Source organism: Castanea sativa, chromosome 12 (genome assembly GCF_040712315.1).
Source record: "Castanea sativa cultivar Marrone di Chiusa Pesio chromosome 12, ASM4071231v1".
Taxonomy (NCBI): Eukaryota; Viridiplantae; Streptophyta; class Magnoliopsida; order Fagales; family Fagaceae; genus Castanea; species Castanea sativa.
The window spans coordinates 20,604,134-20,630,572 of NC_134024.1; the positions used below are offsets into that span (position 1 = coordinate 20,604,134).

Here is a 26,439-nt window from a genome sequence, read left to right on the forward strand (position 1 = left end):
CTTGACTATATCAAGTTACTAACCAAAAAAAAAAAAAATACAAATGCATAAAGTTTTACAATTTCTTTCTACACCACCACACACCCTTGGTGCAATGGTACTCTATAAGTATAAGTGTTTGTGAGGTGTGAAAGGTAAGGGTCAGGGTTCAAGTCTCCAGGAGTGAACTATCTTTACACTTAGATTAAAATAAAGTAGAATTTCTATCTTGCATATAAAATATAGAAGAAGAAAAAAACAATTTCTTTCTACAAGTTTTAATATTTTGAATCATTACAAACCTTCTGTATTTCCTAAAAATTAAATTATATAAAGTTTATCATATTTATACAATTCATGCATATATTCGCACACATCACAATTCATACAAAAAAATTATTAAAAAAAATGTTCATAATCAGTATTAAACACACTCATACATATAATATAAATTTATAATAAAATAGACACTCACAAATATTCACTTTTTATTCTTAGAGTTGAAGATACCAAGATAGTCAGATAATTAACTGAGATGAAATGAGATTCATGAGAGAGAGATCTATATGATCTGTGTTGTTATTTGGTTTTAGGATGGGCTAATCTGTGTTGTTTTTGTTTTGGACTAGGTTGGCCTGTGTTATTGTTTAGTTTTGAGTAAGGAAGTCAATACCGTACCGGAAGCTGTACTGGTTTGGCCACCGGTACGATATATTTCGGATACCGGTCAATACCGGTGTACCGTTTCGGGTTTACCGCTATTTTATATATATAGAACCATGTTTATAAACATATAATATTTCACTTATATTATAGTAAATGTAAGTGCACAATTGCACCTGGACCCAAAGAAGATTATGGGTTCAGGCCCAATGAGCCTTAAACAATAAAATTTGTAGAGTGTGTGCTTGAAATCTAGGTTAGAGGTACTGAGAACTTGACAACAGCCTGAGAGTTACAAACACTTATGAATAACAATTGTTAATTGCAAATACGCCTCCTCGGATGTAAGCCGAAGACCAACTCTGTATTATTTCTCTTTCTTTCTTACAGGTTACAATCCTTAATTTCCTTTCTTTTTCTTTAGAGAGAGAGAGTGAGCGAGAGAGAGAGAGATCCCCCCCCCCTCTTTTGCATTCCTCCCCCTTAAATACTCCTTTTTCTGATGCCTTTTGGGACCCTAACTAGAAGTTTCTGCCCTACTGTTCAGGGGTCACTTTCCCATTAATGCGGCCAGGGAGATAGGTGCAGAGCCTTTAATGCGGAGGTGGCAGCCTTTGCACTTGATATTTTCTTTAACACTGATGTATCTAGAAGGTTCAGGGCCTCCCCCTTTTAACCATTAGTCTTTCTAGAGTTGTGTCTTGACCTTCATAATGAAGTCTTGAGTTCTCTTGGATCTGTCCGAGGAGAAACTCGCCCTCGGCTGTACCCTCGGATCCTCGACATATGGGCCAATTCGTAGAGTTTAATTATGGAGCAGGTCGGCCCTCCATGCTACAGTCAAAAGGCCCATATGCCCATTTGGGTCCTTTTCACTCCTCACAGTAAATATAAAAATTTATCATAAAATATTACCTCAATTCAGAACAAATTATTCATAATTTTAGACTTTAGTATCAATTAAAAGAAAAAAAAAACACAATATAAAAAATAGAAAGCTTAGTTGTTCATTGCATACTAAGAAAACAAATAATACTAATAAGTTAGTGTAAATAAGTACCATTATGCCCTTACAAAAATTCAAAAACTACAAAACTAAAAAAAAAAAAAAAAAGCTTTTTTCTGTACTGGCCGGTATTGCTCGAAATTGGCCGGTATGGCCGGTACGCGGCCGGTATTTTTTCTGATACAATATAGAAGTGTACCAGTATCGGTGCACTGGCCGGTACGGTATATACCGGCCGGTACGGCCAGTACCGGTACGGTATATACCGGCCGGTACGGCCAGTACCGGTACGGTATATACCGGCCGGTACGGCCAGTACCGGTACGGTATCGATCACCTTAGTTTTGAGTTAGACTTATTTGTAATTAGGGCGTGCAAAATTTAAGTTAAAGGGTTCAAAAATATTTTTTAAAGTAAAATAAGCTAATAAAAAAATATTTTTTATATATAATATTTTTATTTTCAAGTCAGGGGTTCATTTGAACCCCCTGAACAATAATAAACACCGCCCTTGATTAAGAAATTATATATATATATATATATATATATATATATATATATATATATATATATATATATATATATATATATATATATATATCCAAATTTGAAAATAAAATCAAGAGGCTGGTTTAAACAAAAACCCAAATTCATATTAAAACCCAAAAAAAAAAAAAAAAAATCTTGCCTCAATTTGATGACATTGAAACCACGACCAGGTTTGTGGAGGTGTCGAACACTAACATAATTAGGGGTGTTCATATCTTAATTCAGACCAGCAGAATTGACGAATGTCACATAGCTTAAACCACTCAACAAGGCTCCAATAATGAATTTGGGGGGAGGGGGGGGGTGTGGGGAGTCAAAGGTGAGTGTGGCGATTAGACGTCAACTAGCCACACTTGCCCCCCCCCCCCCCCCCCCCCCCACACACACACACACACACACACACACACAGACAGATCAATTTTTCTATTCCCTTCCCTAAATTTGAAATTTATTGTAGTCAAATTTGTTCATTTCCACCCCTTTCTCTTGTTGAGTCATTGTCATGGGCCATCATGTGTGGTGGTGTGTGGTTGTGTTACAACATAATGTGTCATGACTCGTGTAGAATGAAAGCATATTTACTTTTGCTTAAAGCCAACAAGGTAAGACTAGATATGAGTTTGATTTGTTGTGGGTTTTGGTGTTTAGATCTATGGGTTTAGATCTTGGCTTGCGAGATTTTGTTGGCAATTGACTACCACCTTGATAGAGATTGCCGTCAATGTTGCTAGAAAGACGATCCACACAGTTCCATTCAAACCCCCGCCCCCCCACCCCCACCCCCACCCCCACCCCCACCCCAAAACCCTAACTCAGTAGAATGTTCAGCCTTAGACATAACCAATCGATCACAAATGTCCAAATCATCAACAAATCTTATACCCAAGTCCCATATTCATACTTACAAATATCACAAGATAGTTTTTTTTAATGAATAACATTGCAAGATAAAAAAAAAAAAAAGGGTGATATTATTGAAAGAAAACAAGCAATAAGAAGAAAATAATGAGCAATCAAAGAGAAATGACATATTTGAAGCAAAAAATAATAGGAATCCTCCACGCCTATAATCCACATTTCATATTTATTAGATAATATACAACTTATCTTTTATATCAGATGTATTTTTTACAATTCCATTATTAGATTACATTGTTTCTCATAAGCAATAAAATGATAAAAAAAAAATCATATAATCTATTAAATTTTAAATTTTATGTTTCTTAAAATTTAAAATCATATACAAAAGATGAGTTTATGAATCAAAGAAAAACTAACATGTGAACAAAATAAAAATTTGCATGCAATCTAACTGTTTGATTGTCAAAATATGAATTTTAACAAAATATAATTAAGTAGTTAAAAAAAAAAAAAAAAAAAAAGTAAGAACCATACCAAGACATAATTTGGCATATTTTTGTGCTATGATAAAAAAAGAATTTAAAATTTTGGGGAAACTGTGGCCCCATGCCCCCTAGGAGGCTAGGCCCAAGGCATAGCATGCTCCATCACCACTTTGCTTTACATTCTAAGAAAGTGAAAAAAAATTCTCAAAAAAAAAAAAAGTGAAAAATTGATACAATTAACAATTTATTAGATTTTGTACGTTAGAAAATCCCTATTTTTTATTAAAAAAAAATTTACTTCCCCAAAAAATAAAAAACCATAAAATGAGTAAAAATCTAAAAATTGTATTTCCTCCTCCTCTCTTCCAACTCCCACGCACAAACGCACTCTCCTGCTCGCGACACCCAGAAAGGCCCCACGCCGCCTTCCCCCAGAAAACCACTTCCACCGTCTCTCTCTGGTATGCTCTCTCTCTCTCTCTCTCTCTCTAGATTTCTCCTTTCTTCTCTAAGATCTGTGAGATTTCAATCTTAATTATTTTTATTTTTCTCTTTCGATTAGGTTTTCCTCTCACTTAACCTACCCACTATCTTTCTTTTCCATTTTTTCCCTTTAAAATCTCTGTTTCTTTATTTCCATACCATATAACTGAAAAATAGGTATTAAACAAACCCCCCCAAAAAAAGCCCACTGCAAATCAGTTCATGGAATAGGGATATTTTTTATTATCGTTTTATTAGTGTTTTTTGCCAACTTGGGTTTTCATAGAGAAGCATTGAAAGTGTTGTTTTTGTTGTTGTTTCTCTTATGATTCGCAGGTAGGAATAATTTGTGGTCGGTTGGAATATGAATCTTCGTTGAACAAGGTTGTTGTGTTACTTGGATTTGTCTAGGGGTTTTGTTTGTTTGCTTTGAATAGTAGAAAATGTTAGGTGCTTTGCCAATTTTGCCCCTTCCTGCTCCACCCTCTGATGGAAATCTTGGGCCCTTACCGCCAGCTCAATTGACTGATGATGATGAAAAACCATCATCAAATGAGTCAGTTCCCGTGCCCGTGTCGGTGGCGTCGCACACGAGAACTATTGGTATAATACATCCTCCTCCGGATATCAGAACCATTGTTGACAAGACGTCACAGTTTGTTGCCAAGAATGGTCCTGAGTTTGAAAAGAGGATTATTGCTAACAATGCTGGCAATGTGAAGTTCAATTTTTTGAATTCTTCTGACCCTTACCATGCTTATTATCAACATCGTTTATCGGAATTTCGTGCTCAGAATCTGTCTCCGGCACAGCAGCCTGGTGATTCTGCTCTGCCTGTGGCTACTGAGTCATCAGCACCATCTGCTCCTCCTACTACTACCGATGGTATTGAGGCCGCGAAGGCTGATCTGTCTGCTTTGTTTAAACCTGTTCGTAAAGTTCTTGACCCCCCAGAAGCTGAGCAGTATACTGTCCGGCTTCCTGAAGGGATTACTGGGGAGGAATTGGATATAATTAAGCTCACAGCACAGTTTGTGGCTCGGAATGGGAAGTCGTTCTTGACGGGGTTGACTAGTAGGGAAATTAATAACCCCCAGTTTCACTTTTTGAAACCAACTCACAGTATGTTCATGTTTTTCACTTCACTTGCGGATGCGTATTCGAAAGTGTTGATGCCTCCAAAGGGTTTGACGGATAAGCTAAAGAAGAGTGTTGCTGACATGACAACCGTGCTTGAACGATGTGTGAATCGGCTTGAGTGGGAGCGTTCACAAGAGCAGGCAAGGCAGAAAGCTGAGGATGAAAAGGAGCAGGAAAGGATAGAGATGGCTATGATTGATTGGCATGATTTTGTTGTGGTTGAATCGATAGACTTTGTGGATGATGAGGATGAGGACTTACCCCCTCCAATGACCATTGAGGAGGTTATAAGGAGAAGTAAGGTGTCAGCTATGGAAGAAGATACTGATATTGTTGAGCCAGGAAAGGAGGTGGAAATGGAAATGGATGAGGAAGAAGTGCAGCTTGTTGAAGAGGGCATGAGGGCAACTAGTCTTGAAGAGAATGATGATGGAAAGCAAAATGATATGAAGGTAAGAGAAGAACCAGAACCACCAATGAGAATTGTGAAGAATTGGAAGAGACCAGAGGACAGGATACCTGCAGAAAGAGACCCAACAAAATTTGTTGTTTCTCCAATTACTGGTGAGCTAATCCCTAATAATGAGATGTCTGAACACATGAGGATTTCCCTCATCGATCCCAAGTACAAAGAACAAAAAGAAAGGATGTTTGCTAAGATTAGGGAGACCACACTTGCTCAGGATGATGAGATATCTAGGAACATTGTGGGACTTGCACGAACGCGTCCAGATATATTTGGTACCACAGAAGAAGAAGTCTCTAATGCTGTCAAGGCTGAGATTGAGAAGAAGAAAGATGAGCAACCAAAGCAAGTCATATGGGATGGTCACACTGGAAGCATTGGACGCACTGCTAACCAGGCCATGTCACAGAATATCGGAGAGGATCAAAATGATGGTTCTAATAATGATGGAAGAAACCTTCCTGGTCCTGCGGCTCCTCCTCCTAGACCTGGTGTGCCATCCATTCGTCCACTTCCTCCACCACCTGCACTAGCCATGAATCTTCTTCGTGTTAACACAGTACAGTATTCTGCTGCACCTAGTGGTGGGCTCCCTGTACCCATGCCCAGGCCACCAGTTATGCAAATGATTCCTTCAGTTCGACCACCTCCACCCCCAATGACAATGACTTCTGGACAGCAATCTCTTATGGTGAATCGACCACCCCCAATGCCGCCATCAATGTCTATGAATGCTCCTAGTATTCCTGTACCACATCCACCAGGTTCTCAGTTTACACCGATGCAAGTTCCCCGACCTTATGCTCCTCTTCCTGTAACCCAACCTAATATGTCTATGATGCCTCCACCGCCTTTGCCTCAAGGAATGCCTCCACCGCCACCACCCGAGGAAGCTCCTCCACCACTTCCTGAAGAACCGGAGCCAAAGAGGCAGAAGCTTGATGATTCTTTGCTTATTCCAGAAGACCAGTTTCTTGCACAGCATCCGGTATGTGGAGTCTTTGCCTTTGCCTCTTTTCACTTCTATAACATTTTCTATACCAATGGTTTCTGGATTTCCTGATTGAGAATGATTTTCATTTTTGCAGGGGCCTGTCCGTATCGCTGTCTCTGCTCCCAATGTTGATGAAGGAAATCTTAAAGGGCAGCTTCTGGAGATTACAGTGCAGTCTTTATCTGAAACTGTTGGCAGCCTTAAGGAGAAAATTGCAGGGGAGATTCAGCTTCCTGCCAATAAACAGAAATTGAGTGGAAAACCTGGCTTTCTCAAGGACAATATGTCGCTGGCATATTATAATGTTGGAGCAGGAGAAACACTTACACTTTCTTTAAGAGAGCGTGGTGGTAGAAAAAGATGAATAGCTTCTTTGACCAGGCCATTTAAGGTGGTTGTTGGAACTTTCTTGTTGCCATGAAAGCATTCTATATGCTATTGTGGAACTTTGTTATTCTATATCTTGATCTTATTGTTGCAAATGGTATTGGTTCATGTATTATTAGGATGACTTTATGATCTTATTGTTTCTTTTTTAACCTGATGGCAAGTATGGTATCTACTACAGATTTGGCGTGTTGGGCGAGTTTCTATTAAGGGCAATGGGCAATTGACAAGTTCTTTTTGCTTAGGCTTAGCAAGTCATCTACCTATTACTAATCATCTTCTCCTTTTGCATGGCAGTTGTTTCTCTGGAATTGGGTTCCATGGTCTTGATTTGTTTTTTTTATTGCCAATTTTGTTACTGAAAGTTCTGTTCTGTTCTTGGTCAATGCAGTGATGAATGGTTCTTTTTGCTAGTATTTAGGTTTTGTTTTATTGAGAGCATACTCATATGCCTTGACGAGTGGATGGACAGATGGTCTATTTATTTTTCTCTTCAGAACCCTGCATCTTATGGTGCGAATCTTGCAGATCTCATTCCCTACAAGTTTGTTTCAATTTGCTCCCATGTTATCCCAAAACCAGCCAGCATTGCAAAGAGCAAGCAATGGTTGGGGGAGTTGGTGATTTCTGATACTGTTGTTTTTCTTACTACAGAAAAAGGCTACTTGTTTGGGTTCTTGAAAGGTCTGTGCCACCCAGCATGTTTCTTAAACAGGTAGAATATAGATTGCCCATTTTTTGCTTTGAATGTGGCTGGCCTTGTCTTTTTCACAGCTCTGATAGAAGCTGCTTATGCCTGCTGTTTTGTTTCAGCGTGGATCAAGTTTGATTGCATTTTTTTGATAGAGGAGCAGCAGATGAATCTTCCTCCCACATCTTATAGACCTGAACTTACATTTATGTATACTCTTCGGGATTATTTTAGAGCAAGACTGTGGCCCTGCTATATATATTTTTTGCTCAAAAGATTAGTTGGACAGTAAACTGGTTTGGGAAGGATCATTTTTACCTCTCCAAGTCCATAACTCCTTCCCAGCTTATTCTACACATGACTTTCATCGTGAGATGAGACTAATCTATCCTTTGATTTACATATACCTTGTTGGGCCTAGGCATTAAAGTGTTATTTTTTGGGAATAGTTTTAACAAGTATATCAATTGACTCTTGATGATTCAAGGTACTAGTCTCTCCAAGTGCGAGAGCTAAAAGTTCTTGGCCAAGGGCCTTGTAACTCAATAATGGTGTTGCTTGCTCTACTTTATGAGAAGAATTAAAAGTTTAAATCCCCTTCTCTACTTGTAAAAAAAAAAAAAAACTTTCAAGTTTACTGTTTCATTGTCAAGCATTTGCTCATTTTTCTCCACAACTCATAGTTTATCATAATTGTTTATTTTAGAGTTGTGACATGAAAGTTATTTCCCTAAGCTCTCTTATACTATACATACTACATAGTAACAAATACTGTTTAATGCTAACTAGGGTATACTTCATTAATCCAACTTTACACTTGGTACCAGCTCCATGGGTTAGAATAGAATAGCATTACTATAGCTCATTGAATCAAATAAAAGTTTAGGAGCATAACAAAATTTTAAAACATTTTTACAATATTTTTTTTGAGTTGCAGTGGTGGGTTCAAGCATAATTGTATTTTATTTTAATGACCTATGGTGGATTGACACATCAGCTTATTGTGCAAATTTTATGAGATTTTGGTGCGTTAATACAATAACTTTTGAATCAAACATGTGTGCAAGGAAAATATGACACTTCTATGAATCATTACTATAAGCATGGTTGTCAAAATCGCGATCTAAATCATAATATCACACGATTTTATAATCCTACTTCACCAAAACGTTTAGGATCGTACTAAGATCGTAAAAATGGTAGGATCGTATGTAAGATTGTATAGAATTGTAGGATCCTACCGATCCTACCCAAAAATATAAATTTTTGGTTTTTTTTTATGGGATAAATATTTTGTTTTGATGAAGTTTTAAGGGTTTTTATTTTTTTCATGTTGTGATGGTATGATTATATATATATATATATATTATAAAATTATGTTAACCTAAGCAAATGTTTTCTAGTTTCTAGTTCACTTATAATCAAAATGAAGGAATGCTTCATCATTTCTAAATGAAGAATTCGATGTTGGCTTTGTTGCATTTTAAGCTATAATGTTAAATTTGTTTGATCAATATACTAATTTCTGTTCTAATATTACTAAGATATTTTTTATATATAATTTTATCAGTTATGCTTGTATTTGTATATTGATTGATTGATTTTTTTGAGCATACTCTTTAATTGTTACTGAGTGATATAACTTGAATAGTTGAGCGTGAAATTGTATCTTGAAGTCTTTTGCAGCTATAGTATGCAAATATATAATGTCTACATAGATGATAAAATGGATGATGATGATTAGGAATTTAGGATGATAGTTATAAGAACCTTAGAATGAGAATAATTAAATGTTCACTCCACCTTAACATTTTTTTTGCTCTTGGATTTCATATTGTAGTTAGCTAGTTTCCATTTGCTAACTTATTTTGGATTTCAAACTTGGAACTTAAAACTTGAAAAATATTTTTCATATGTTTTGATAAATATTTTGGCATTTGGTTGCTAATTAAATATTTATTGAACTTCTTAGATACATTGGGTCCAAACTTAAATATATTTGTTTCGTTGGTATAGATTTAATGATGTATAACATGCAAATTATATCATATGATGCAAATCTTAATTTTTTTATGGATGAATTTATAATTTATGTGATTATTCAACATACAAAATCATTATTAACATGTTTTTTGCTTTAAATATGAAAATATGTAGGATCTTATGATCTACGATTCCACCTACCTTCAATGATCCTACGTAGGATCTTGATTTTGACAATTTTGATTGTAAGTCATTTTTTAAAGATGAAATTGTGACCTAAAATCACTGCCTTAAACTAAATTAGTGAGCTTCCTTGCCAAGAAGAAAAGCCTAAAATCATATGTTGAACCCATAATTTCATACTTAAATTAAATCACATAGTTGCTTGCTTAATCTCCTAAATAAATTGAAATCTTATTAGTGATTTTATTGATGATTATGATTTTGATATGCTCAATATAAGATAAAATTGAGAGCGTTTTTCATACCATTAGCCTTAAAGTACAATATTTTTCCTTTAATTTTAAACTAACGATTCTCAAATCAAATTGAGTATAATCATATTCGAGCTCAACCAAAATAAAGCAAGTTCTAATATAGTCAATTCAATTGAGGAATCATGAAATCAGTTGTCGAAATTTAATATTTAATATATTAATAAGTAATCATTCAAATTGTAATAACAAATATAACATTAAAAAGAAAAATAGTATCTCTTAACCAATATTTTGATACCTTAATGGAATTGCAATTTGGCAATCAAATCAAAATTCTCATATTAAACTTTCTTAATTCCTTAGTTTATACTTTAGGTTAGATTATGTTTGCACCAATAAAAATCACCAAAACTTTACGTTTATTTTTAGAAAGTTTATGTAGCTAATGAGTTCATTCAAAATGCTAAAGAAATATAGAAAATTGCTTAAAAGCATGGAATAGAATAGAGAATTAGATACAACAAATTGACTGATATTATTAGATTTAACAGACTTTTTACATAGGTTATAAGGACTTTAGAGGGAGACTATCTCTTGCCATTACAAAGATACGAATAGGTTATTTAAAGACAACGAAATTCAAACAAAATTCAGATACAATTTACAATTTGTTTTATACAAGATGGTAGGCATCTGGCTTGTGATTGACAAGTGTTGGTGGTAGTAGGGGCTTGGCTAGTTGTTGACTTGCTTCTAGATAAGCTTCTGTAGGAGTAATAAGTGTTCTTGACAAATATAAATAATATCAAAAAGTATAGTAGTACCATAAATAGTAAAAAAAATAAGCTGAATAGTAAAATAAGCTTACTTTTTAATTTGGAGTTAAACACGCCCTTATATTGACTAATATAAGCATAAATTATAATAAAACCCAACTTTTATTAGAAACTTTAAGTTAATAGAATTTTATAATCATAACATTATTTTTTAAGTATCTTGAAATTTCAGCAACATTTGAAACAAATTGTATTAACAATTCTTTTTGATGAGCAAGAACAATTATGTTAATAACATCGATATTTTAAAGTAAATAGCTATAAGGTGCATAATAATAATTGTTTTTATTTTTATTTTTATTTTAGTGCCGTTACAAGACGTTAGTTCCTGCAGTTCGCAACGTGTCCGTGTCAAAAATGAGTTTTATCTTTTATTTTATGTTATGTGTTTCACTTTGTAAACCCCTTGAGGCTTAAACCCTAGCCTCCACCTCTGCTCTGCTCAACCCCTAAACCCTAAAACTTCTTCTTCTTCTCTCTCTCTCTCTCTCTCTCTCATGGCTTCCCTAACCTTGAAGAAGAATTACCGGTGCGTGCCTTCGCTTGAACAATTCTATACAGGTGGGCCTTTCGCCGTCTCATCAGACGGCTCATTCATCGCCTGCGCCTGCGATGAATCGATCAGAATCGTCGATTCATCGAACGCGTCGATAAGGTCGACCATCGACAGCGACGCAGAGGCCCACACGGCCTTGGCGCTTAGCCCAGATGATAAATTGCTCTTCTCCGCCGGCCACAGTCATCAGATTAGAGTCTGGGATTTGTCCACCCTCAACAACGTCCGTTCTTGGAAGGTAAATTTTCATTTTTTTTTTTGGTGGGGTTCATTGAATTGGATTGTATAGTAGAAGTAGTAAAAAAAATGACATCTTAGTATGATTTTCGATATAATAGAATGATGGAAAACAAAACATTTGAGTCAAAGGCTTGGTTGTTGTGGATAGAACTAAAGTGAATTTTCATTTGGTTTGATGATAGCTCAATTGGCACCTCCTGGTGTTTCCAACGGATACGTGAAAAAAAAAATCATTGTTTATAGTTGTGCATATTCCTTTTCTGATTATGATTGTTTTTGTTGTTGGCATTGAGTAGGGACATAATAGTCCAGTGATGGCTATGGCTTGCCATGTTTCGGGGGGATTGCTTGCTACTGCAGGGGCTGATGGGAACGTCTTTGTTTGGGACGTCGATGGTGGCTTTTGCACTCACTCTTTCAAGGGTCATAAAGGGGTTGTTTCTAGTATTATGTTCCATCCTGATCCGGATAAATTACTGGTAAGTTCCTAGTAAAAGGAAATTATTTTGTTTTAATTTTTCTGTTTGCAGTTTTCAAGAGGTGACATTTGTTGATTATTTGCGGTATCTTTGTTTCACTCATTACACTAAATTGTTTTATTGCTTGCTTCAGTTTGGTGCTTCTTTAAGTCTTTGTTATATTCAAGGCTGGTTTTTTTTGGGTGCAATTCAGCGTGTCATGGATTTAATAAAGCTAGGGGTTTCCAATATTGGGTTCTTCATTCTAAAAATTTTGGAGAAAATTAACGTACAGAATTAACTATGCAAACCCTAAAACCACATATACTATCCTGCTCTTCACTTGTTCGCCAATGGAATCTGCAGCTGTGGCTCATCAGCCTCGTCTTTTTTTTTTTTCTTCCAAAGGTATTTGAAGCATAGCAAAAAAAAAAAAAAGTTATCTCTTAAGTTGCTATCAGTCCCTTGGATCTCATATTTTCACATCCTAGAAGGAAGAATCTTGGAAACTGAAGAACCTTTTTGATCTAAGGCTGTTTCTGTGGCATTATAAATAATGTGTCAAAGCTGAGAAATTCATGGAAACATAACTTGGGAATTCCTGTCCAGTTATTATGGCATTTTCAGTTTCGGAATGTTCCTATTGCATAGATTTATCCATGTACTCTAAAAATGTGATACTGAGAAATTGGATGATTCCTCATTGGAGTGGACTTTGCAAGTCTTGATGCCTGTAATGAAGCTGGTGTGAAACTGTGTCATGTACTCATGTTTTTGCTTACATGCACTCAGAACCTTCCACTTCAAGCAATAGTTACAGGAACCTTATGGTATGTTGCTGTGTATATGAATTGAAATTCTGTTGTTCTCCTCTCCCAATTCTTAAATGGAATGTCAAATTTGGTTTGTGCCCTAGTTACGTTGAATATGAGAGAGACTTTAATTTCAATTTGATATATTTTTATCTTCTACATTTTTTGTAACTTCTATCTACATTTTTTACAACTCTATCTGTTACCCAATGTTTTAATTGCACTCAAGCAGCATGTGATCCATATGCCCTTTTCTATTAGCAAGTGTGTGCAGCTGTGCAATTTCTGTGAATGCACTAACAAAAAGAAATAGTACATTAGTTTTTTTTTATAGTTAATCAGAAAGCTTTTATAAATGATAGAAAAAAAGACATACAAGAAGTTCATGATGATGAACAACAAAAATAAAAGGAATAAACAGAACCATAAACCGAGGGGATTCAGGAAATTAAGCTAAGGGAGGACAAAAATTCAGAGAGAAAAGAACAAACAGTAAAACCCCAACAACGAGACCACTCCAAAAGACTACGCTGGCATAAAAGCTTTAATTCAACCAATCTCTTCTCTCTAAAGAAATTATCATTCTAAAAGAAATTACCATGACTGATACTCTCTTGAATTAATACCATTTGAGGAAAATGTAAAATATTTGACTCCTTTTATTCTTTTTAACCATTAAGTCTACTCTATTGCATTTTCCTCTCATTATTAGCTTATCATTCTGTCTGGTGTTTATAGTTTTTCTCTGGAGGTGCTGATGCAACAGTACGAGTGTGGGATCTTTTGACCAAGGAATGTCTTGCAACTTTTAGAAAACATGAGTCAGCAGTAACTTCTATGGCTATATCTGAGGATGGATGGATCTTGCTCACCGCTGGAAGAGATAAGGCACGGTTCAAATTTTTTTTTTTTTTAAATCTTTGCTCACAGACGTGGTTATTTTAATATACTTATGATACTCTTATTAGATATTGTGTAAATTCACTTTCTCATACTTTAAGTTTGTCCATTTGCTTTTTCTTTAATATATCCACGTAGCAGCCCTTTTATTTATTTTAAGTCATTGGCGTTGGAGGCAATAAATCTGACCAAAATCCATCTTGTGTATAATGAATTTACATCTTCTCTTGACCAAATCCATCTATTATTTTGCAACTGAGAGCGCCTTTTGAAGGCATTATCGATAACTACCTTTAAGGCTGAGTGAAGTTACCTTACCTAGCCAGTTGCATCTACACTTTGGTCTCTTTGCAGTGTCTTCTGTCTAACTGAAAACTTAGCGCTGGTCATTTCTTATGGCATAGGGGACTTTATTTCACGACTAGATTGTTGTACTTAATGTCACAAGCAGTTGTGAATGAGTTTATGTCAAAATGCTGGAACTTTTTTTGGTTTCTGTTGTCTTAAAACATTATTTACTTGTATTGGTTGCTTCTAATTTTATATAGTTGGAAACCATTTAGTGTCAGCTGAAAAATGAGGCGTAGGATGTTTGCAGGTTGTAAACTTGTGGGATCTTCATGACTACTGTTTCAAAAAGACTGTGTTAACATATGAGGTACTTGAAGCTGTCTGTACAATTCGCTCTGGAAGCCCCTTTGCTTCAAGCCTGGCTTTATTCTCTCAGCAAAGTGGGAAGAAAGCAAGTGGTTCATCAGAAATTCATTTTATCACAGTTGGTGAACGTGGGATTGTAAGAATATGGAACTCTGAAAGGTAAGACAACATCAAGTTGTTTTCCTATTAGTTTGTAGTTTGTTCGGATTTTTTTTCAGATAAATGGTTGTGAGGCCTCTGGGATTTTTTTTTTTAGTTCTCATGATTGTTTCTCATTTAGAATGAACAGCAGTTTGATGAGTTTATTTATATTTTTTATTTTTCATTTTAACAGGGCAGTTTGCTTATTTGAGCAAAAGTCATCGGATATTACTGACAGCTCAGACATGGATAGGGGCTTCACTTCTGCAGTAATGCTGCCTTTTGATCAAGGGTTGCTTTGTGTGACTGCTGATCAGCAGTTTCTTTTCTATTCCCCAGTAGAACACCCAGAAGAGATGTTTAAATTAATCCTAAGCAGAAGACTTGTAGGATACAATGAAGAGATTGTGGATATGAAATTTTTAGGTGAAGAGGAACAGTTTCTGGCGGTTGCCACAAATCTTGAACAGGTAAATGTGTTGATTCTTACCTATCTCAAGATTTTTTGTACTGGTAGCTTGCATCTAGAGGATGTAAGATCTGAATAATCGGTCACTGAAAAATTCAATATGATAACTCAATCTTATCATTGTTTCTTTTTTCACCTTTTTCTGGTTTGCGTGTTTGCAAAAGAACTTTGAATGTTACCACCCTAAATTCTTGTCTTTATTAGTTCTGACTATGAATGTTCTCCAGCCTCCTAGGAGAGTTTTATGTGTGTCACTTCAGAACAACTCATAGCCATTTATGTATTGGAAGAGTGAAGACCTGTGCTTCTGTTATCGGGACCTAGAGTAATTGTACATTCTGAAACCTGGTTTCAGCAATTATTAGGTTTTATTATCATGCTCATTTTACCTTTTTAAGAGACTTGTAGCAATAATCTTCTTCCCCCCCCCCCCATCATCGATTACCTTTATTTTCAAGCAATTTTGCGTTGAAACATTTTGTTGTTCACGAAAAGTGACATTTGTGTTGGATGAGTGGTGTAATAATAGGTAAAAACATACAATGCAGTTATAAGCAGTAATTAAATTGATAATATATTCATGGTCTCCTCAATGCATAAGCTAGGCTAGGTTGCATGGATGTGGCCACTATGTCCTCTAGGATGGAGAGAATACTTACTTGTGCTACTGGAAGAAAATATGATAGTTTTGTGATTTTGATTCCTAATATGTATCTCAATTTGGACTCATGCAGGTACGAGTGTATGACCTAACGGCCATGTCATGTTCTTATGTATTGGCTGGTCATACTGAAACTGTTCTATGCCTTGACACCTGTGTATCAAGTTCTGGAAGAACACTTATTGTAACAGGAAGTAAGGATAACAATGTAAGTTCTATTTTCTTCTGCTCTCAAGGTACCTGCAGTGGACTTGGTTTGATTATTTCTAATCATGTAGTCTGCACTCTGCAAGTAATATTAAACAGAAGCCAATGAGTTTAAGCTCAAATGACATGTCCTCCTTGTAAGAACAATGTGGAGTTAATGCAGTAGGATCAAGACCACTTGGGTGCGTAACTTACCAATCATAAGGGGAAAAAAATTGACAAGTAGAAATATGGCCGTGATGGGGAAACTGACTTTACTTTGTTTCTTCATTTATTATTGGACAGTGCATGCTCTCTCTCCACTCCTCCCTCCTCTCTCTGAGATGATTTGTATGCTCTATGTTGTATGTTGTATGTAGTATGCCATATGTTTCTATATTTCTAATTCCATTCTCTATATAGGTTAGACTGTGGGAATCAGAAAGCAGATGTTGTGTTGGAGTTGGTGTAGGTCATATGGGAGCTGTTGGAGCCGTAGCTTTCTCAAAGAAGCAGAAGAACTTCTTTGTTAGTGGTAGTAGGTGAGTTTTACCCATGCAATCCCTTTACCATGAAATTCCATCTGACCATTTCATTCATATGTACTTTGAACTCTTTTGATGTGGTTTTATCATGTTGTTGCTTCCATTGTATTAGCCACTACTCTAGGGGCGGTAAGTGGTAACTGGTAAGCTTTAGGACAAGAGTACTTATACTATAGGGTTATTTAGTTGGGATGGAAATACCAGGTAATGATTCCTATGGTGAGCTTTTCATAAAGTTAAGAAAGTGTAATTCATTGTGAATTGTACTGGCCTCTGCTTTGTATCACAATCCTTACAGACCTGCGTATTGAATTAATTCCTGGTAAAAGGGCTAGGTGATATCTATTGGGCTCTGGGGTCCTTGCCTGAACTAAATATCTGATTATTCAAATCATAAGTTCCTCTTTCCATCCTGATTCCTGTACACTTGCTCTCAAGGGTTACAATTATATGCTGAGAATTCAGATTTGTTTTAAATGTCATGTAGCATAAGTTTACCCTGAAGAAGGCAGATCTCATTTCAGGGAGAAACTAAATATGCTTTAAAGGGTTTTCATTTTAAGGTCGATTTTTGTTATATCTTTAAATGTTATTTGGGCAACATGGCTATATTAGACCATGTTCTTTTCCTTTTTTTCTCTTTAATAAAAGTTTTCTGATTACCTATATAAAAAAAAATATATATATATATATATATATTAGGCCATGACTAGTTCATGAGAAAACTGTGTTTGTTATGCACAAATGAAGTAAAAGTGATTGGAGTCAGCATATTAAAACTTTACAAAAAAATTTCCAAAGTTTCCATCATGGAAAATTTAATGGTGGTCACATTATTAATTTAGTACAATATTATTGGTAACCATAGAAGTGCTCTATTTAGGCTAGGATATGAAAGCTTACACACACACACACACACACACACACACACAGAGAAACAAACTCATCTAAATAAGTATTAATGACAAAGATTCATTTCTAAACCTCAAAAATATATGTCTGTATGTATGAGTTTTGGTGTATCTAAGATGATAGAGCTGCAGAAGTACTCTGGTGAACTTCAACAATTTTGTGTTGCAATTGAATGCATTTATGATGGTTTATTCTTAACATGGAATAGATAAGTATAGATCTTGAACTTTTTGTTTTGCTAAAGTTTTATTTCTCCTATTCCTATTCCTTTTTTTTTTTTTTATTATTATAAATTTTCTGCTATTTTGTCATTCTCAAATTCCTCTTTTCTCCTAGTTTTGCTTTGAAATGGCATTGAATAGCACACTGATCCTCTGTATATATTTGGCCACTCATGGATCATTTAATGCCACATTAATTGTTCTCTGCTCTTCCATCATTATGTAACTTAAATTGGTGCTTGTGATTCACACTAGTAACCTTATGTTGCTCTCTCCCCTAATATTTTTAGGAACTATTATTTCTCTATTTTTTTAACCTACATCTTTATTTGTTCTAGTGATCGTACACTAAAAGTGTGGAGTTTGGATGGTCTCTTAGATGGGGTCGAACAACCACTTAATTTAAAAGCAAAGGCAGTTGTAGCAGCTCATGATAAGGATATTAATTGTCTAGCTGTTGCACCAAATGATAGCTTAGTTTGCAGTGGTTCTCAGGTTTGTAATTTTTAAGGCACATCTTCTTTTCCTTTTGTTTTTATTTTTAGCAATTAATTTTTTTTCTCCAAAGAAAGTGCACATGCTGTAGGCATTGCCTGCTTTATGTAAATTTCTGTTTTCCTTGATAAAGTTGCTTCATTAGGTTTATTTACTAAATTTCCTCCTTTTTTGGGGGTGTTTGTGTGATGAATAGGATCGCACTGCTTGCATTTGGAGGCTTCCAGATCTGGTATCTGTAGTTGTACTTAAAGGGCATAAAAGGGGAATTTGGTCGGTAGAGTTTTCTCCCGTTGAGCAATGTGTCATAACTGCATCTGGTGATAAAACGATAAAGATTTGGTCAATATCTGATGGTTCATGCTTGAAAACATTTGAAGGGCATACATCAAGTGTATTAAGAGCGTCCTTTCTTACTCGTGGGACCCAATTTGTTTCTTGTGGTAATGTGGCTAATAGTTACCTATTTGGTCTTTATCTACTGTTCACATGACATGTATTCAACTAAATAATCATTTTCAGGTGCTGATGGTCTGGTAAAGCTATGGACAGTGAAAACCAACGAGTGCATTGCTACATATGATAAGCACGAGGACAAGGTGTGGAAGCAGCTACTATTTTATTAATTATATTAGTCTTTCTAACAAAATCTCTTCTCATTATGCTTGATCTTATGGGTTATCTCATTCTGTGGATTTATGTCATGAAAAAAAAGTCTCATTAAACCTGTTACATCGTTTATTATCTGCATGCTTATTTTCTGCATATAAGTGGGAAGGAAGATGAAGGCTCATCTTCTGCTATCTTGGATGTAAAAACACTTCTGAATATGTCATGATCGGTTCAACTGGATTGTACATGTTTTTGATGTACTGTGAAATTCATGCCTGACATCGGGATGGTGTCCATCAGTACATATGGTGTTTTGATCATCAACATGGAGGGTCCAAAACTCCTAATTTAGGTTGTGCACCACAAAAACTAGATGACAAACAAGCTGATTTTATGAATTGACCTGTAGTGGTTTGGACGAGATTCCTCCAAACCTGTTTGCAGGACAACTCTGTCCAATAAAAAATGGAAATTAACATATTCTTCTTTTTTTCATTTAATTTTTTTTAATAATAATAATAATAATAATAATAATAATAATAATTATTATTATTATTATTATTATTATTAAGTAATAAAAGGTGTATTTTAAAAGAAAAGAGGGTGAAGCCCTAGTACATGGGAATCATACAAGAGCAACTAATCTAGGATCTAAAGTTACATAGATCTAAAAATTCCAAAAATGAGGAAGAAGCAAAATTCCCAATATCCAATCAAATAGAGATCTTAAGAATGAGAAGTTTAGATGGATCAATAAGGCTTCAAATCCTTCAAACATACTAGAATTATGCTCCTTCCAAATACACCAGATCAAAAACACAAAGGAATAGCATTCCAAACATCTGCAATGCACTTTGATGCCTCTTCTCCAACATGCTAAAAGATCCTTCACTGAAGATGTTATTACCTACGTAACTCCCAATAAAAAAAAAGAAGAAAGATTAATCTTACATCGATAAAAAACATACATGAAGAGGATTTATCTTTGATAAAAAGAGGTGTCTGTTCAATTCCCATGATTCGTTGAAGGGATCACTGGAAAAGAAAACTGTTCAAGGTCATGTCTATTATAGTTCGAGGTGCATAATAAAATTTTAAACAAAACAGCACCGAAGCTACCCCTCCCTTTTTGGGTGGTGGGGGTGGCTGACCCTCCTTCAAATTTGATGTGAGTTATCTTCATAATCCTGTAATGGCACCATAGCCATGTTCCATTTGTGCTGGGGTCTTCTTAATATGTCTTGTTTCTGTCCCTAAATATGACTCAGCAAGCAGCACCGAGCTATTTCAGTTAGTTAACATGTTATCCTCTTTATGTGGTTTTTTTGGAAAATGAAAAAGATTTAAGGTGTGATTGTAGGATTTTTGTTTTTTTTTTTTTTTGCTGTGCCCACTTGGCAGATGCATTTTGCTAGGGCAGTTAAAGTTTGATTGGTGCAATTGTGGCAATGGCCATTCACATAATTCTATGGATTCTTCACTTCATTTGCATCCTCAAGTCATAGTCATAGTTTTTAAATTTGATTCACCATTCATCATTACCCTGTTTTGAATTCTTTATCCGTTTGCACTCCCATAATAGCCTGGTTTTGTTATCTGAGTGTTGGGGGGGGGGGGGGGAAGCAGTTTTGTATTGTTGTGGGATTGTCTCTCTCTTCTGCAATTAGATTTTTGCTTGCCCTTCTCTTTTGCTCACAGGATTTAGCCTGCAGGTTTGGGCACTGGCTATTGGGAAGAAGACAGAAATGCTTGCTACTGGTGGCAGTGATGCTGTCATTAATTTGTGGTATGATTGTACTTCTGATGACAAAGAGGAGGCTTTCCGTAAAGAGGTGAGTTGTCTTACCTGCTATTTTTGTGCCTTATCTTGAAAATCATTTTTTTAGTATAGTAAAGGATATTATAAAAGAAAAAGAGAGCTCAAATAATAGAGCCTACTAAAGAATCACTAATGTAGATTTAAGCGACCCCTGAAATCAAATAGAGAATTACAAGATAACCCCCTCCCCTCAAAATCATAGTAAAACATTCAATCAAGTGGCCCAAAAAGGTGGGTTATTCTGTTCCCCCCAAATGGCCCTCATAAGATGTTGAGGAGTTGCATCCCTAATGATGCTAATGCTATGCCAATCATACAATCCTTTCCAGCAAGAGTAGATGTTTTCACCTTCCTGGTATTTTAAATTCTATCTTGCCAAAAATTTATAATTTTGATTGATGAAAAATTTGAAAATTAAATTTCTAGAAGTTGAGAGAGTGCTTTCCTAGGAATGAGCACGGGCTGGGTCAGGTTGGGTTTAGACCTGACTAGCAACCCAGCCCGATAGAGATGACATGAAATCCCACTCACCTGAACCTGCACGTCCGGGTTGGGTTGGGTCTCGGGCAGGTAAATTAATGGACAGTTCTTTGTGAAAATAGCACATTTATTAATTCAAATATTGACTCATGCTAATAAAAAACTAATCAAGCTCCCAAAGGTGTAAAAACTCAAAAGAAAAAAAAATAGAAGGAAAAAAAAATATATCAATTTTTGGATTGGGCGGGTCGGGATTCACGGATAAGACCCAAGGCTGATCAGAATGTGGGACCTGGACTCAACCCGAATGACCTGCCCAAAGCCCGTCGGGTCGGGTTACATGGGTTCCTGCTCAGCCCTAGCTTGTTCTCTGTTTGTTGGAACTCTGATACTTGGACTTAGTGAAATTTTGGCCATTCATTGAAAATTTTGAATATAGTAGCATTTTCTTTGGTACAAATAAGTATAAATGATGCTTGAACTTTGTCATGGATTTTCAGAATTTTGTTGTTATGCTAAGTTCCTGAATCACAAAATAATACAATTGGACGTATTGAGCTCCTAGACAAATTACATGCACTGCACTATACTAGTAACTGGTCAGCTGAATTTGAAAGGGTATCTGGCATTTATTAATCCACTTTTGAAGGTTTCTTTTAAAACTGTGAATAAGCTGCACTATTATGAGTTACTGTTATCATGGTTCTATCATTTATGTAAGTCTGGCAGCAATTGCAGTTGTCTGTAGTTGATATACAGCTATGTACAGACATATAGGTTGGTTGGTCTTTGATTATTATATGGACTCTGTAACTATCATTCTATCCTGATCTCATATTTTATTATTGTCTTTTCTTTTTCTGACGATTATTAATTTTCTACTATTGCTACTGTCATCTTGCTGTTTCTGATTGCTTCGATACATTGTAGGCATTTCTCTCATAAGGGTCCCTATCAATGAGTGGAACTATATAGTCTTTATTTGGGTCTTTATTATTTAGACATGATATGTTGGAATGCCACCTTTCTATATTTTAAGTTTAGCTTATTGTGTTGATGTTTCATATTTGGGGTCTTTATTTTTAAAACCTGATATGTTTATGAATTTTGACTAAATATTGTAACAATATCTTACATATAGAAGTCGGTGTCATATTAATATGCAGGAGGAAGGGGTTCTGAAAGGTCAAGAATTGGAAAATGCTGTATCAGATGCTGACTACACTAAAGCAATCCAAATTGCATTTGAACTTCGCAGGCCTCATAAACTTTTTGAATTGTTTGCTGAACTTTTCAGGTTAGGAACATCTTAACCACCACCCCCCCCCCCCCTTCCCCCTTCCTATTGTGTATATATTTCTTATAGCCTAGTCCTCTGCAGGAAGAGAGAGGCTGAAAATCAGATGGATAAAGCTCTTAATGCCATTGGCAAGGGAGAGTTTCGTTTACTGTTTGAATATGTTCGAGAATGGAATACAAAGCCGAAGCTCTGTCATGTTGCACAATTTGTGCTTTTCAGAGTTTTCAATATCCTTCCTCCAACAGAGATAATTGAGGTACTGGTCTTTTTAAGTATTCCTCTTCTGTATAGCGTTTCAAAATATTGTGTGTTAGTAGGTTGAAATAACCATAGAAATGGTATATAAACTCAGTATTCTAGCCTTCTGGACACCAGCAGGGTGTGAGGAACCTCATTTGTGGGGCCCAAAACCTTGAATACAAATCAATCATCTATATATAATACAAATCAATCATCTATATATATGTAATGGAAGCCTATGGCCTTTAATTGACTTCTAAATGGTGCCATGTTAGCTTTGCCACATTGGCTTTTAAAAGCTCATATTTTTCCGTGTCATCATTCTACTTATCAAATTTTTTTTCCGTGTCATCATTCAAATAATATATATTTTTACTTTGGTTCTTTAGTTTCTAGTAAACTATGTTGTTTAAACTAAATAGAATTTACTTTTTCTAGTAATTTAATTTACTTTCTAATTAAATTAAGTTTGATCTCTTCTAAACAAATTCTATTCAAATTAGGTATGTTTTTCTCTATAAATTTTCTAATTTGACTTCGTATTTATTAATATTTATTAATTGAACATATATATATATATATGTACTTTTTTGTTATATAATGGGCTTAGCTTTAAAGTAGCGAGACATGAAGATGAGGGATGTTGTTCTGAAGTGGAGAAATGAAGAGTGTTGTTCAATAACGTATTTAATTACCATTATGTTTCAGATAAAAGGCATAGGGGAACTCCTTGAAGGTCTCATACCATATTCTCACAGGCATTTTAGCAGGATAGACAGGCATGTAAGAAGCACATTTTTGTTGGACTACACTCTGACAGGAATGTCAGTTATTGAACCCGAAATTATTGCCAAGGAAAGGGAAGAAGACGAGTCTTTGATGCACTCTGATGTGAAGGATATGGATGACATGATTTTGACAGAAAATTTTGATTCAGAGCAAAAACAGACTTCCGAAGAACCAAAGGAGTCTTCGAAGAAACGGAAATCAAAGAAATCTAAAGAGAGTTCAAGTAAGAAGGTTAAGGGTGTGGCATACACTAAGGTTGATGCCATTTCTTTACAGGCATGAAAGGTATCAGATGCTTTCGATCTGTTGCTGTATTTATTATTTTCTGATTGGGAAAGTGTCTTAGATTCCTTCACATGGTTTTGCCTTCTCCTGTCCTTGCCTACAGGCCTTGTTGTTCGATCCAATTGTAAAATATGTGCCTTTATTCTTTCATCTTCTTCTTCTTCCTCTTTTAACCTTGATCATTTCTTTTTTTTGGTTTAACAATGATCATAGGGATGCTTGGCACACTGAAACATATTGTAGTGAATTTTGATATGTAGGATCCAATACTTTGAAGTAGTTTTGAATTTATGGAATTGTGCTATGGCTTTAAAGCTTCCCAAATCTTTCACAGTTGTAAGATTAAACAATTTTGATACGTTTAGTACATGGTGTAAAAGGTTAAATTTGTCTTGACGTTGGACTTTTATTTTTTTTCGTATTAGATGATTTACTAGTCCCATCTCATGTGCATGCTTAATGTCAACTTTTTCATTCATACGAATTTTGTGTTTGTTTAATCTTTTAATGAGATTAATGTGTTTGTCAATAATTAAAAAATGAAAATAGAAAATTTTTCTAGGTGTCATTTGGCTTGATTATTTTAATTATGGACAAACACATAAAACTCTCTTGAGCTCACGTGTCAATGATGCTAGTTATTATTTAAATGGAATTTTTTGTAATCCTTGGATATTATTTCTAAGAAAATATCTCATATTTCTCTCCAAAATTAAATAATAATAATAATAATAGTTAGAGAAGATTTATATATTCTAGTTCTACTGAAAGACGTGTAATGCGAGAACATTTTAATAAAAATCACTTCTTTCTATATTTTGCTAGATGATAATGGATAACTTTCATAGTCCCAGCAGCACGTTGCAGGCCTCGATCACACCTGTCAGCTGCACCACGTCATTGCGTTCCTTGTCCGCAATAACGACTTTCTAAGAATTCCAAATCTCAAAAAAAAAAAAAAAAAAAGAAGTCAAAACAATGAAACTGAGAACTAAATCAACTCTTCACAAATTGAATTTTCCCTCTCTTACTTACTTTCTCTCTATCCAAACACAAGTTAAATAAAAAAAAAATGTCTTCTCCATCTCCGTCTCCATCTCCATGTTCTTCTTCTAGGTCTTCTCAAAGGTACCGCATAGGATACGCTCTTTCTCCCAAAAAAGTTCAAAGCTTCATCCAAAACTCTCTAGTCAACGAAGCCAAACAACGCGGCATCGATCTCATCAAAATCGACCCCACAAAACCCTTAACCCAACAGGGACCGTTCGATTGCGTCATCCACAAACTCTACGGCTCCGATTGGAACAACCAATTGCTGCAACTCTCTCTCCGTCACCCAAACGTCGTCGTAATCGACTCTCCGGAATCCATCGAGCGTCTCCACAATCGAATCTCCATGCTCGATGTGGTTACCGGATTGAAATCTCCTCAGGGGAACCAAAAGTTTGGAGTTCCAAATCAGAGAGTATTGGATGAGTCGGAGAATCTTATGGATTCGATTGAAGAAGTAGGGCTGAAGTTTCCGTTGATAGCGAAACCGGTAACGGCCGACGGCAGTGCCATGTCGCACGAGATGTCCTTGGTGTTCAACGAGGACGGGTTGAAGAAGCTGAAAACACCAATTGTGATGCAAGAATTTGTATACCACGGCGGAGTGGTTTTCAAGGTGTATGTGGTGGGAGAACACGTTAAATGCGTGAAGAGGAGATCGTTGCAGGATAAATGTGAAGTGGGACTGAATTGTGGGGCGGGGGATAAAGGTTTGATGTCGTTTTCGCAGATATCGAATTTGGTTGCGAAAAATGAAGGGAAGGGGTGTACCTCTGAAATGGATAAGCTTGTGGAGGAGGCGGAAATGCCGCCTTTGGAGTTTGTGATGGAGTTAGCCAAAGGGTTGAGGGAGGCAATGGGGCTTAGGCTTTTTAACTTTGATTTGATTAGGGATAGTAGAGATGGGAATAGGTACTTTGTTATTGATATCAATTACTTTCCTGGGTACGCTAAAATGCCCGACTATGAGTCGGTTTTGGTGGACTTTTTTTGTGATCTTGTGGAAGAGAAGAGGAGGAAGGAGAATCAAGAGGTGAGATGGGGTGAGATTGAAGAGAAAAATCGCTTGTGTGAGTAATGCAAGATAACGCGGCTGGGTTAAATATGGTTTACTCAGCTGTATGGATCAAGTCATTCAGCTCAAGTCCTGGCGCTTGAACCTTTTCGGCTTTTTTGTGCGAATTCCAAATATTGTTTTGATTTCGCCAGAAGGGGAGGTACCTTTCAAATGGTTGAAGGCTTGAAGCCCGAATTCAATCCACCTTTCGGTTACTTGGAAGTGCTAATTTAAGGGAAATGTTTTGCCAAGCATGTTCAGGTTGGATACTTGCACACATTTTTATAGGCCACAGAAAACGTTAGCTAATTGAATGCATGAAGTTTACTATTTCTTTTATATGTTGCCATCTATTTATTTCTTGCATTGGAATGGATTAGTCATTTTGGTGAATCTGTAAATAATTCAATAACCAATGGATTGTCTTTCTTTTTCCTACTTCAACTATGGTTGCTTTCTTCCACACACACACACACACAGGAAAAAAAAAAACACTTTGGCTGCTTTCTTTGTTATTTTGTATAGTATGAAATCTGCTTCAGTTGTACTGGGTTTGCTTGAATAAATGTGTTGTGAATTTATTCCCATATTAGC

The 26,439-nt window shown here is 35.8% G+C and overlaps 3 protein-coding genes across 6 annotated transcripts; all 3 read left to right on the forward strand.

The window, feature by feature from the left end:
- The first annotated feature begins 3,874 nt into the window (after nt 1–3,874).
- LOC142619101 (putative splicing factor 3A subunit 1) lies at nt 3,875–7,526 on the forward strand. Of its 4 annotated transcripts, none has more exons than XM_075792166.1 (4): nt 3,875–4,004; nt 4,363–6,620; nt 6,721–7,017; nt 7,195–7,526. In XM_075792166.1, the coding sequence occupies exons 2-3, from the start codon at nt 4,470–4,472 to the stop codon at nt 6,988–6,990; spliced, it is 2,421 nt and encodes an 806-aa protein (XP_075648281.1). In that variant the 5' UTR covers nt 3,875–4,004; nt 4,363–4,469; the 3' UTR covers nt 6,991–7,017; nt 7,195–7,526. The 4 variants fall into 4 exon arrangements, with proteins under 4 accessions (XP_075648281.1, XP_075648279.1, XP_075648278.1 ...); XM_075792164.1 differs by having other exon boundaries at nt 7,428–7,526; XM_075792163.1 differs by having other exon boundaries at nt 7,435–7,526.
- A 3,776-nt stretch (nt 7,527–11,302) lies between these two features.
- LOC142619178 (protein TORMOZ EMBRYO DEFECTIVE) lies at nt 11,303–24,134 on the forward strand. Its single transcript, XM_075792253.1, has 14 exons — nt 11,303–11,754; nt 12,053–12,235; nt 13,765–13,914; nt 14,525–14,742; nt 14,918–15,194; nt 15,928–16,062; nt 16,464–16,582; nt 18,057–18,213; nt 18,410–18,656; nt 18,736–18,812; nt 20,538–20,657; nt 22,291–22,421; nt 22,506–22,680; nt 23,373–24,134. Exons 1-14 carry the CDS (start codon nt 11,458–11,460, stop codon nt 23,733–23,735), a joined length of 2,649 nt encoding a protein of 882 aa, XP_075648368.1. The 5' UTR covers nt 11,303–11,457; the 3' UTR covers nt 23,736–24,134.
- A 567-nt stretch (nt 24,135–24,701) lies between these two features.
- On the forward strand, nt 24,702–26,289 carry LOC142619181 (inositol-tetrakisphosphate 1-kinase 1-like). Its single transcript, XM_075792254.1, has one exon. It carries the CDS (start codon nt 24,811–24,813, stop codon nt 25,864–25,866), a length of 1,056 nt encoding a protein of 351 aa, XP_075648369.1. The 5' UTR covers nt 24,702–24,810; the 3' UTR covers nt 25,867–26,289.
- Nucleotides 26,290–26,439: the final 150 nt, after the last annotated feature.

What these genes read in the sequence shown, in the direction of transcription:
- LOC142619101 (XM_075792166.1), top strand. Translation starts at nt 4,470, where the DNA reads ATGTTAGGTGCTTTGCCAATTTTGCCCCTTCCTGCTCCACCCTCTGAT. An exon ending in AGTTTCTTGCACAGCATCCG is followed by an intron (nt 6,621 to 6,720) that starts GTATGTGGAGTC and finishes TCATTTTTGCAG; the next exon opens with GGGCCTGTCCGTATCGCTGT.
- LOC142619178 (XM_075792253.1), top strand. Translation starts at nt 11,458, where the DNA reads ATGGCTTCCCTAACCTTGAAGAAGAATTACCGGTGCGTGCCTTCGCTT. An exon ending in CTGATCCGGATAAATTACTG is followed by an intron (nt 12,236 to 13,764) that starts GTAAGTTCCTAG and finishes TGGTGTTTATAG; the next exon opens with TTTTTCTCTGGAGGTGCTGA. An exon ending in AGGAGGCTTTCCGTAAAGAG is followed by an intron (nt 20,658 to 22,290) that starts GTGAGTTGTCTT and finishes ATTAATATGCAG; the next exon opens with GAGGAAGGGGTTCTGAAAGG.
- LOC142619181 (XM_075792254.1), top strand. Translation starts at nt 24,811, where the DNA reads ATGTCTTCTCCATCTCCGTCTCCATCTCCATGTTCTTCTTCTAGGTCT.